The 12,484-nt window shown below is 50.0% G+C and overlaps 5 protein-coding genes across 5 annotated transcripts; 4 read left to right on the forward strand and 1 right to left on the reverse strand.

The window, feature by feature from the left end:
* Positions 1–179: 179 nt before the first annotated feature.
* gel6 (putative 1,3-beta-glucanosyltransferase) lies at positions 180–1,680 on the reverse strand (the record flags this gene model as incomplete). The annotated part of the gene is made up of 5 exons (XM_057298415.1): positions 180–355; positions 432–1,182; positions 1,237–1,286; positions 1,341–1,502; positions 1,548–1,680. The coding sequence occupies 5 exons, from the start codon at positions 1,678–1,680 to the stop codon at positions 180–182; spliced, it is 1,272 nt and encodes a 423-aa protein (XP_057146297.1).
* Positions 1,681–3,458: 1,778 nt separating this feature from the next.
* Positions 3,459–4,316, forward strand: N7519_011643 (uncharacterized protein; the record flags this gene model as incomplete). Its single annotated transcript, XM_057298416.1, has 1 exon — positions 3,459–4,316. The coding sequence occupies one exon, from the start codon at positions 3,459–3,461 to the stop codon at positions 4,314–4,316; it is 858 nt and encodes a 285-aa protein (XP_057146298.1).
* A 1,926-nt stretch (positions 4,317–6,242) lies between these two features.
* Positions 6,243–8,086, forward strand: N7519_011644 (uncharacterized protein; the record flags this gene model as incomplete). Its single annotated transcript, XM_057298417.1, is given in 3 exon segments — positions 6,243–6,984; positions 7,036–7,226; positions 7,244–8,086. 3 exon segments carry the CDS (start codon positions 6,243–6,245, stop codon positions 8,084–8,086), a joined length of 1,776 nt encoding a protein of 591 aa, XP_057146299.1.
* A 1,031-nt stretch (positions 8,087–9,117) lies between these two features.
* Positions 9,118–10,684, forward strand: N7519_011645 (Sds3 domain-containing protein; the record flags this gene model as incomplete). The annotated part of the gene is made up of 2 exons (XM_057298418.1): positions 9,118–9,498; positions 9,566–10,684. The coding sequence occupies 2 exons, from the start codon at positions 9,118–9,120 to the stop codon at positions 10,682–10,684; spliced, it is 1,500 nt and encodes a 499-aa protein (XP_057146300.1).
* Positions 10,685–11,538: 854 nt separating this feature from the next.
* N7519_011646 (HHE domain protein) lies at positions 11,539–12,255 on the forward strand (the record flags this gene model as incomplete). The annotated part of the gene is made up of 1 exon (XM_057298419.1): positions 11,539–12,255. The coding sequence occupies one exon, from the start codon at positions 11,539–11,541 to the stop codon at positions 12,253–12,255; it is 717 nt and encodes a 238-aa protein (XP_057146301.1).
* Between the last annotated feature and the right edge of the window lie 229 nt (positions 12,256–12,484).

Consider the following 12,484-nt stretch of genomic DNA (forward strand, 5'->3'; position numbering starts at 1 on the left):
GTACACTTCATGCTTCGTGAAAAACAGACCTGGGATAACATAACCTGTATGCAAACAAGCACGCCAACTCCAATATACCATGCAGTTGCTTGGCCGAACTTGTCTATCCCAAATTCGTGATGCTATCAATACAATGGCTTGAGCCGCAATCGTTAATAGTCGGGTTAGTACAAAACAAATCAAAGCCAGATCGCAACGACACCCAGCAGGCCAGACAGCAGTAAAGATCCAGCGAGCAAGCGCTCGGTAGCTGGCGAGCTGACAGTCACAGCATAAGCACCGCCTTCCTTCGTTGCCGATGCAGAAGGAGCTCCGTTTGCAGTAACCTTACTGGCCTTGTCGTTCTTACCGGTTGCTGTGGAATCAGTTCCCTGCTTAAAGGTCTGTCCCAAGGTAGGAAGCGGGGAGCTTTGGGTCAATTGCCCATCCACCAGAGGTCGAGGCAGGGCACTCAATGGCGGCGAGGCTAGATGCGCTCTTCTTGTAGGCGGAAAGGGCAACTCCAGTCGGGTGCAGAGTAGCCCATTGAGACTTGAGGTTGTTGAAATCGGGCGACACGGGCGTCGGGGTGCCCTTGCGGGTGAAGCCGTCCTCGATGCTGCTCGCGGTCGCAGTCGCAGCATCCACAGAAGGCCCATAGCTGATCAACCCGTAGTCGTTGGTCTCTTCAATCCACTCATAGACCATGGATCCAGACCAAGTGTCGGACATGTTGTCACCAAAGATGGCAGCCTGGTCCTCAAAAGTGCGGGGCGACGGGGTGTTGCAGCCAGTCTCGGAGAAGAAGATAGGGATGGGGTAATCAGTTGCGTTCTTCTGCAGAATATTGTATCCAGACTGTGTATAGCTGGACGCACCGCACCATTCGTAGGCGTTCAGCGAGTAAAAGTCCAAGCGCTCGGATGCATTCTTAGAACAGGCCATATAATTCTGCAGCATGGGTCTCAGATCGGCAATATCGGCTGCGGAGTAACCCACGGGAATCTCACGATAACCCTCCTGATCACGGTAGGCCTTGATGTCGCGGGCAGCCGCCAAGACGTAAGGGGCAGCAGCCGAGCCATTGGCCGTGGTGAGTACCTCATTTCCGACGAAGACACCGGCAGTATTGTCGAACTTTTGGAATTCATCGAGCACCTCCTTGAAATGATCAAACTGGGTCTGATTCCAGTGTGGCTCGGTCTGTGATCGTCAGTAGATGATCCACAGAAGGAAAACCTTGGAAAGTGGACCTACCTGTTCAATCTGGGTATTGAAAGTGTCCAAATCGACGAACAACTGGATTCCTAGACAACGTGTCAGTATAAACAATTACCCGTGGGAGTAAGAATCAACCGTACCAGCATCAGCCAGTGCCGACATACAACCCTTGTGATCAGCATGAGGATCCACGTGGTACACACGGATCGCGTTGGTGCCCAGCTCGGACATCCGGGCGATATCCCGCTTGCATTGGGCAGTGTCGATAAGCGGGTCACTTGGGGTAAGCTGATAAGCAATGCCTATCCAAGTCAGTCAGGTACCTACAGTGTAGGATTTCTAGGTACCCTTGATGTAGAACTGGGTTCCATTCTCGTAAAAGAACTTGGAGCCGACAGCCGAAATGGATGGGCTTGCCCCCACTGTGGCCTGTAAGCCAGCAAGTAGCAACGGTAGTGAAAATGCCAGGGATGATAACATGATTAATTCTGTGGGAGTAACAGTGAGATGGAGGATGTGATGAAATAGCAATGGCTTAAAGAGAAGAGAAGAAAATGCTCTCTCAGTTTATATTGTTTGACGCTGTTACCTCCGCACACGAAGGAATCAGGGCAGGTGCAAACCAAGAACTTCTACAGAATAAATTTCAACAGTAAGGAAAGAAGGGGAAAATGGAAATAGAGCTGGAACGTAAAAAGAGCTCAGTTGCTTGATTTGGGACTGTATCAAATTATCTGCAGGGTGTTCTCAACTGTGTTTCATTCCTGGCCCAATTTGGGACATTCCAGATATTATTTTGTTTACCTCGGTAAGATTCAAGGCATACGAAGTAATAAGGGAGAGTACACAATTTATACAACTGGAGTACAATTAAAGTACGGAGTACAACTGGCCGAGTTCAAATGTTGACTGTTGTATATATTCTTGTACGGAGTATTACCCCTATAGCCGTTGGGGCCCAGCCCTAGTCCATCACATGCAGATATCGCACAAGTACAACATACAAGATAAATCTAGACTAAATCTACATATGTTCAAATCTAGACTTCGTACAGATATAGATACTCAAGTAGGTAGAAGATGTGCAGTCCCCAGTAAAATATTAAAATTAACTTGCAAAGTCTGCAAAGTCAATCCAATGCCCATATTGCCCCCCCTAACCCGGCATCTACCGAGTTCCACCACGACTCTTCCCCCTATACTATAAATACTACCAAATACCACTAGAACCTTGGGAGGCTTGAGACATGTTTTATGATATAAAAAACTATTCATCGCTTCCTAGGTACTCCGTACTATCACTACCATCACTGTGGCACGATGTCGGACAAGTATCCCATCTTAAACCCTGTCAATCACTGCTATTCTGGACTTGACCCTGATATCCACTCTAACTGGACATGGGAAAGATAATCCTACCTATGTTGTACTCCGTGCAAAAACCTGGCACACGGCACCTCATCGATCGGCAGATTATTAGATTTTTATTTTTATTTTTTTCTTTCAAGGGAATTCAAGAAATTCTTTCCAGGGTTATCTTCTTTGTTCACGAGATGCGTTGGGCAGATATCAGGCTAGGAAGGCATCAAACGATAGTCTCGTGGACCCCTAATGCATATAATCTTAAGATTGGATATCGCTAGTAACGCCAACGCGATCTTAGGAAGTCTTTTTTCAATTCCAGACTGCCACGTTACCCCACTGGGCGGTTTTCGGCGGTTGCCACGGAGGGCTAGAACGAGGTCCTAGCGAGATAAGGTCTGTTTTTGTGTATATTCGATTTTGAAGAGATGAGTGTGTAAGAAGCAGAATCTAATAACGTCGCATTCGTCTAACATTTATGTAATTGCTATGTTACGTTGTAAATAGCAGATCTATACGGAGTACAACATACGGAGTAAACATCCCTCCCCTTGGGATGGGCGACAGTCCAGACTTTCTCCAATCTCCACTCCTCCACTTCATTCCGAGATGTCCACCAATGATAGTCGCCACACGCAGAGTGTTCGTCAGCTAGTGGGTCCCTCCATTAGGATCGACTGGGCTTGTCCTTGGACTTGTCACCAAAAACGGGAGAACGAAATGACGTTTCCGCAAAGGGGGGTTATAATAATATCTACGCATCCGGCCCTGAATTAATTTCTCTAGACTATTTCACCTCAGCCCTATCCTATGGTTTGATTTCGCGAGATGGTTCTATTATAATCCTATATCATATCCGATGATCCAGAAAATTACCCGATATACACTCATCCACAATGGCCTCCCCATTCCACATCTCCCGACACGAACAAGTCGAGCTAGAGCGCAATGAAGCCTTCCGAGTAATGCGCGAACAACTGCGCCGCCAGGAATGTGGCATGGAGCGACCAAGTTTCTGCGCAGGCCACCGACACTCCTGCACCTCCACCGAACAAGAAACCTACCGTCTTCACCGCGATATCATCCACACCCTCCTCGTCCCCCTCTTCCTAATCAACCACCAAGCCGAGCGCATCGCAGCCCGCACCCTCCCGAGCCAGAAAGGCGCCGAACCCGAGCGCGCATTTCGCGGCGAAGCCCGCAGCGCCTTCGCCTGGTTGAACTGCATCCTCACCGAAGAACACGACTGGTACCTTACAGCCCGCTGCCCTGCTTGCATCGTTCAGCATGTGCTGCACTCGGAGCCGACAATCCGATTTGTCACTGTCGCCTCGCAACTCGCAGGCGCTCGCTCTGGCTTCCAATGCTGGCTGAACGCTCTCGAGACAGCCGTCTGCGAAGACCCCTTCTGGGGCGATGCCTTCTGGCCGGATATCGAGGAGCGCGCCACCCGTCTGACTGAGGGCGTGCAGGAGCTCGTCCGTCAGTGCTACGAACTCAGCGCGACCCTCGATAACCCTGCTCGGGCTACCCCGTCACTCGCCAAGACCCCAATGCCTGTCTACGGCAGTCGCTCCGCCTCATGCACAATCCCCCTGAAGCCTTCTAGTTTTGCGCGGAAACAGGTTCGCCTGACGCGGGAGGAGCAGAGATACCGCTCCTCGGTTTTGTGGAATTGCTCGCAGACTATTAGACAGCCGCTGGCCGGCTGCACTACTGCGACTCAGTCTCGTCGCCGGTCATTGACTTCGTGAGGGAGCGATGTTGGGCTATGGTGGTGACTCCCGCCATGCATTTTCCTCCTCTCAACCAACCGGTTACTTTACACACTCCCGGCGCATTTTCCAGAATCAGCCTTTTGCGGATTGAACTACTCGTGATTCAAGAAAAGTATCTACGGACCTTGCGAATCTACGTTGTACAGAGACCCTATCGGGATTTTCGCGGATACCAGTTCCCCGATTCTCACGTCAGAACACATGGCACTTCCCCTTTGGCGTCCCACGCGACCGAGACCAGTTTCTCGATATGCAAGGGTCTCCGCGGATCTGGAGTCCGCTGTCATGATGCAATCGATCTAGAACCGTGGATGATCGAAGTATCCCACCGTCTCGGGTCGATGGAGATATTCCAATGCGTCGGTCTATATGGCCGAGAATGATGTGATTTGTTGATCATATCGGGTTATAGCACTATAGTGGTTATAGTGATAGCATGATAGTATAATTTTAATCATAATTTACTCTTTTTTATCCTAGATATACCAGACTTACTATCAAATAATGCAAGTAAGTGCATTAATATCAGTTGACGTGTACTATTCTATTTGGCAGTCTTTTCCAAGGTTATGTATATTAACCATAAAAGTAACCCCACGTCAAATCCATTCTTAAATTGCTTCATATGATCATATGGAGTACAGCAGATATGGCACTCAAAGATTAATCTAATGGGGTGGCAATACACTCTACGTGAGACGGTGGAGCAAGCCGGAGATGGGAACAGGGAAGTGAACCAGATCTGAGGCGCACGGTGGAAATTAAAACGGTCCCAACGTCCCTCAGACGATCAGGCTGGATCTGAACATGGGGGTTTCCTGTCAGAGTGCCACTCAAATTCCAGGATTCTAAGATTCCAGGGTCTTCGGAATGCGAACTTGCTGCGAACTAGACATTGCATAAATCTTAGACCGATATATATATGCTTCATTTGACCTAGAGTAGATATGTACATATATTGTAGCCTATATGTGCTATGCGTTGGCAGATACATGTAAGTATATGCCAATGCCCAACCCCTTCTCTCTCACACCGGAAACGGAGACGACATTCGTATGCGTACACTTGACTTGAAAGTACTCAGTACCTCGTCTAGGCCCACGGTCCACATACGTTCTGTGGTACTGGCGACTTGTGAAACCAAAGGCTTAGGCCGCATTAGGGGGGAAGTAATATGATAAAAGCATAATAATATGCTTGAGTCTGGTTCGGGTAATGAAGACTTCATATAAGTATATTCAAATAGATAAAATAGATATTAGTTTAAAGTGTATTCTGGTCTCAACTTGCACAACCCCGATGATCGTCACCGTGGAGCCAAGGCTTTCGGTCCATCGGTCGCTCTAGACTGGCAACATTTTTATACACATTTCAACTACGGATTTTTTGTTATAGGCTATAGATTCTGTATATAAATTAGTTCTATCAGATTTATCAAATAATATATCCCATATAAATTATACACATATATATATTATATCCCTTACAGCAAAAGGAAAAAGGAAAAAAGAAGAAAAGTAAAGTGGAAACCGATGACTCCATGACTTGGAAGGTCTAGACTTGTCCCGACCTGAAGAGTCTGGCCCCAACCCTTGCCCCAGTTAGTACCTAGTACATGGTCTAGTGCCTACTAGACCATACTATAGCCAAGTACCTAATACCCACTCTTCTCTTCCCGTCAATTTCCATTCGATTCACGCCCTCTTTTGCTTCTTCTTCTTCTCTTCTCTTCTTCCTTTCCCCCTCCCAAATATTCAATCATTTCCTGTCTTAAATTCCTTTCTTTATCATCAACTTTTTGTAGCATCCAACCTCCAAATCCCCCTCCAAATCCCTACCTTGGACCCGATCATCATCTTTTGGTCATCTTTCGATCATCTACCATCGGTCGACGGATGATTCATGACGGCTGCCATCTCCTTCCGTCCGTTGGATAACACAGACTGGATGACATCCTCATGCAATGGACAGTACTGGCCCGTCACTTCCACTCCTGACGATCACACCATGCATGTCCCACCAACAGTGAATCTCGACACCAGAGCACATCTCCCCCAGAATTCAGATACACAGGAAACTTCCAACCCATCCAGGATTCGCCGACGAGCTTCACAAGGATCTCTTCGAACAAGACCGTCACCGGTATCTCGCTTTCTCTCCAAGAGCAGCGTTGCCGTGAACTTCCCATCCTGGGACCAACGTACCTCACCTAGTTCGCCTGGTTCGCCCTACCGTGTGGAATCTCGCACTCGGTCGGTCGACTCTCGCCTTCGTCTTTCAACCACTGTGTCTCGCGGGCCGAGGCCTTTGGCTGCTTCCCCTTCTTGGAATTCTCACTATCAATCCGAATACCCCGCCACATTACCCCCCACGCCGCCAGAGGAGGAGATCCACGTTGCGTGGAACCCCAAGTCCGAGATGATGTTGTTCGACACACACTCCCACCCGGGATCCATGGCTATGATGGACGACACCCCTAGTGTGGACAATTCCTCCGCGACCGGTGCTTCGGATACACTCAGCAGTCCATCAGATGGGCTTTCTCATAGGTCCTCCAGCTCTGGAGGCAGCCCTGGGCCCCACGATGATATGGACTGCCAGCAGGATATTGGCTCATGGCTGGATCATGGCATCAATTTGACTGGTAAGCTATCGGTACATCTGCGTTTCAAGGCCAATCATTGACCTTTTCCAGCTTCATCACTTGCCCTATGCAAGACACGAGGCGAGGCCGTCAAAATCGTTTCCCAGACTCTCCCATACCCCAGGACATCTGATCAGGCAGTATCAGGGCCGAAAACCGACAGTGTCTTTTCCTCCGTTGTGCAGGCTGTCCACAACCACTTGCAACCTGGTCAATCACCCTATATCAATGTTACCCACGCAGTACCGGAGCAATTCAGTCTTTCGAATCTGCCCCACTCTCCCCCAGCACCCCTCGTTCTCCAACCGTTGCCGAGGAATACTTCAACGCCACCGTTTTCTCCAGTGCAGCAGTTGTGAGTGCTTACCATGACTACCGTGGACCACTCCAACGGCAAATGTCCCACGCCCCGATGCCCATTGTCCCCCCTCGCAGTGTCCACATCTCGGTCCTCGAGCGCTATCTCCCTCCAACCTCCGCTCAAGAATACCGTGATTTGTTTTGTCGTACCCGTCCATCCTTTCTCGTTGACCGTATGAGCGAGCTGTCACCTAATGGTGGCTCCCTCCTCTTTGTGTACCCAACCAAGAAAGGTGCATCAACCTTCAAATCCCAGTACCTGGGCCCCATCCTCGACCCCCTTCTCCGCCAACTCGTTGTGGTGAATGAGTTGTCCGCAGACGTGGGCCGCTACCTCGGCAAGCTCTCGCCCGTTTCTCAAATGGATGACTTTGCCACCATGAAGGCGAACATCGTGGCTCTCTGTGAATCATTGAGCGATAACGATTCCTCCTCTCGGTTCCACGTAGCCGATGCAGGCCGTGGAGAGACCCACCTCGACCGCAACCTCTGGGCCGAGTGGTTCATCCACCAGGAGAAACCCCGCATGAAGGAAGTCCTCAGTCTGTACTGGCAAAACGGCCGCCGTTCATCTAAGAACGCGAGCTCTGGATTCCCCGGCATGATGGGCAACAAGGAGGTCACATCTTCCGGGCTCCTGAGTGAGATCTGCGATGGCATCCGCAAGCGGCGCTATTGCGAGGACAATGAGCCGCGTGATGGTATAGAGCTTGGTGTCTTTGTGATTCGCCGAACGAATTAGATCGTCGCAGAATTGCTAGATCACTCTTCCTCCCTGTTCCTCGAATCCCTCACCCCTTTTTCATTCTTCCACCCCTTCTTCCGCAATAGCATATTTTAACAAACGGCCTTCACAAAAGATGACATGGGACCCAGGAGGTGTCCCCGGTGTTGGATTTCGATTTTCCGGTGTGAAATAATTTTTTCCGCACCTTGCATGACTCGTTTGGGGGTTTCCCGCTGCGAACATTTTGGATGAACTATGAATACCCCGGTTGTTGTTGGCGATTCGGGTTTTATGAACTTTTTGGACTTTTTCTTCTTCTTTATGATGGATATAGATATACACGATTTTGTGGGAATATATCTGCTATTAACAATATCTTTTCTTTTTCTGTAATCTACGATATCCCTGAAGTATATGTACGTGGTCGTGCTAGGTCTCGTCAGGCTCCCATTAGGCATCACCGCGACATAGTGTGAGCACTCCTTTACCACGGTTGTCCTATGCCTTTATTGCAGGCTATTCATGTTATAGTGTATATATGCTAAGTTCATTATATTGTCTTAAGCCAAATGCATCAGATTACTGGACTACGTCACCACGAACAGAGGCCCTTGATCTAGCTGAGAGCCACCGCGTAGAGTGATCATTATGGTTTCTTCCACTTGATTAACTGTCTGTATGATCCATGGTTAAAACAGCTGCGATCAATGTGTACAAGTGAAGGCCATCTGTGCCGATGTATATAGCTTGCGATAGCTGTGGTCCTGATTGCAATCTTGGAAGGCACACCAATGGAAGACGGGAAACTGATGTATGTCAATTCATTATTTTCCTTATTCTTCTTCCTAACACACTCTCTCAATTAGAATCAGGAACTCCATTTTCTTTTCACATTGTCTCCTTCACCTCGCTGTCTATTCTCCTCGGGGCGGCCAAACATTCTGCCGTCCATATTCGACGGTGACCCACCCCTCCCATCTCATCTTCCTTCGATTACCAACTTAATGCAATCTACCACCCTTTCTCGCCCACCCTCGCCACATACAATGTCCTATCCGAATCCTCCGCCCCTTAGCCCTGGCGGCGGGGCTGGTGCACCCTCGAAACGCGACAAGCGGCGCACCGCGCTCCAGGAGCGGCTCCAGGAACTGACGGGTCAGTTCAGCAATAATCGGGACATCCAGTTTCGTCAGCAGTTGCACGCACTTCAGTGCGATATGACGCTGATCAACAATGCTGATCCTTATGGGACTGGTCCGCTGCCGGACTCCGCGGAGAGCATCGCCGCGTTGATTGAGGAGACCGTTGGTGGCGGCAGCAAGTTTGCGAAAGAGATGGCTGGCCTCGCTGGATCCTGGTATTCCAAGTTTGTGCAGGAGGTTAATGAAATTAAGGAGAAGAGAGATGCAGAATTGGTCATGGCTATGGTGAGTTTCCAGTTTTTCGCAGCTATGAGGAGTTGACCCTAATCAATGGCTTTTTTTTCTTGTACAGAATAACTACAACAACGTTATGGAAAGACAACAGCGGGACCGTGACTTCCGCACTTACTTCGCACAAGAAGAGTTCCGTAACTTGTCCTCTACCCTGCGAGAGCGATTGGTCCAGAACATCTCCGGCAAGCGCGCCCGTCTGATGCGTGAAAAGGAGCAGCTCGATATTGCCGACACCAATGCCCTTCTTCTCCACCCCAACCAGTTCAGCATCACGAACCCTTCCAGCCCTGGCGGTATCCACAGCAACCGCAAGACTACTCGGCACACCCGTCACCGCGTTGACCTCGACGAGCTGGGCAACGGTTTCATGTCGGAGTTGAACAAGCGCAAGCGGAAGGCTCCAGAGGAGGACAATGGATCGCCTGCGCGGGACGCAGGCGATGCCACTCCCGCGAAGCGCAACAAGGTCGAGGTTACAAAGGAGCAGGTCGCTCCTTCCTACTCGATCCACTCCCTCTTCACCGACAAGGAACTCAACGCACACGCCAACCAGGCACACCTGGCCACTATCCATTTCTTCTCTACATCTAGACGCCCAGACCACGGATCCGGCGCGGTGACGAACGGCAACAATACCGATGCCGAGGATACACCCGAGGGCACAGGCCATGAAGATAACGGCACCCCAAGTGCAGCCGACATGATGCGTACCGCCAGTCACAACTTCCACGCTACCCGATCTACCCGCACCACCGCCGCGCACAGTGCTCTGAGCGCCCTAGCTGACCTGGCCGATAAGCCAGCCACCCGCCCTGTTCTCCCCTACCACGTTCTGTCCAACCACCACGCACGACCCAACGGCAACGCGCCGCCACTGACCTCCCTAATGAACGAGGAAGTCGACGACGATTGCGCCCGTATAAGCCGCCTGGCCAGCAAACCACAAAATTGGATCGACACATCTCTAGTCGAACTCGTGGCTGCACCTCTTCCTACTTCCGCAGAGACGATCGATGGCCACCCTGCCGATCCCGCCGTCTTCAGCCAGCTGCACCCGGATTTCTCGCCCGCCATGGGTATCGACTGGACTCCCACCGTCCACAACCCGGGCTTCGAGATGTTCCAGCCGCAGGCCATGGAGCGCGAGCGCAGTCGCAAGCGCACCCGCAATCACTGAGGGATATGCACATGAAGTTTCGGATGTACGTTAAGATGGGATGGGATGGTGTTTACTGCAGGAAGCGGTTACGGATTACCCTTTATCATTGATCATATTAGCTATGTTGTGAGGGATGGACCTCGGAGGTGTTTGGGATTTCTATTTCTTTTTCTGTGTTTATCTTATTTTTTTCTTTTTCGGATCATGTTCGCCCCGACCTGTCTGGCGTTGTTGGGACACACACATAGTACTTTGTTTCTCAGGTTTATGCTTGCCCCTATGTTGGGTAGTACAATCAATTTACATGTATACCTTGTTCTTCAGTCTCTGTAACTTGGGCTCGAAGTGATATTAATCTATATATCATAGCTCTGGGCCGCGGATCTCCGTCGGCCTGGTCAGCGCGATATCTGGCCAACATTACAGGCCAATGCCATCCGAGAGAATGATCCTACCATCTACAAAGCTCAATAGCCTACATATCCAAGGCCTGACCATTGCAGACCCTAGCCTTCCATTCCCATTCAACTACGCGATCGAACAACAAACTGTCCGCCTAACATCCGCAACGCCGGACAAACCTATATTCTAAACATGGCCTCCTTCCAAGCCCTCCAACAAATCCACACGAAAGCAACCTACAAAATATTCAACTCGCGAAATCTACTGCGCAGAAGTTGACCATTAGGTCTGACTTGGCCCTGGACTTCTGGGTTGATGTTCCATATCGTTCGAGATTGATATCAACTTAGGGCTAGCATCTATACCATCATCATGACAAAAACGGAACTCATCACCGACTATTCTATCAAGCAGGTTCTCCATATTTCTACTACAGCAAACACAATAAGTCTCAAACAACCTCCAACCTCATGCTCCGACGCGCCCTCCCCATCCACCCACCCATCCCCAAACCAATGACAGCTCCAGCCCCAGCACGACCAAAAGCCGAATCCCCCAAACCCCTCTTCAGCGGCAACTTCCCAACCCTCCAAACCTTCACCGAAGACACCGCAACCCCAACTTTCCACAGCCGCATCCTCCCCGCCATAAAACACGACCACCACGAACTCGAATCCCACAGCAACAAGATCCTCTCCTCAACAAACCCAAACGAAAAAACCCGCTTCCAAAACCAATTCGTCTGGGAACTAGCCCGCCACCTAATCGGCGAGGAACTCATCGTCTACCCAGCGCTGATCGAGTCCCTCCCAGACGGACAGGGAGTAGCAGATAAAAACAGACTCGAGCATCAGGGCGTGAAGCAGCAGTTGAAGGCGTTCCAGGGTCTTGAGTCTACGGATACGAGGTTTGTGCCGACGCTTAAGGGGCTCATGCGCGATTGGGGGATTCATGCTAGACATGAGGAGGAGGTGGACTTGCCCAGGCTTGAGGAGTTGTTGTCCAAGGAGGAGAGTGTTGAGTTGACTAAGTCCCTGGATCGGGTTAAGATCTTTGTTCCTTCCAGATCGCATCCGCTTGCGCCTACGGAGCCGTCCTTTGAGACGGCTGTTGGGCTTTTGACGGCCCCGATTGATCTTTTGGCGGATTTGTTCCGGAAGTGGCCTGATGGGAAGGAGAAGAAGTAGGGGGGTTAGGGGGGTTAGATTGGTAGAAATGCATTGCTATAGTGGAAATAGTATGTTAAGATCATTTCATTCTACTTTAGTGTTCCTTAAGCGTACAGATTTAAAAAAAATATGCCAAGGCAAAGAGCGAGCTTGTCTGATACCAGTATGGACCTCAGGATGTACTCCGCAGATCCACGTAAGCACTAAAATCCACCTGGGCACTTCGCCGAACGGCCCGTGCCTTGTA

Source organism: Penicillium mononematosum (genome assembly GCF_028829835.1).
Source record: "Penicillium mononematosum strain IBT 11891 chromosome Unknown utg000005l:1.0-9366267.0:1.0-9372171.0, whole genome shotgun sequence".
NCBI lineage: Eukaryota > Fungi > Ascomycota > Eurotiomycetes > Eurotiales > Aspergillaceae > Penicillium > Penicillium mononematosum.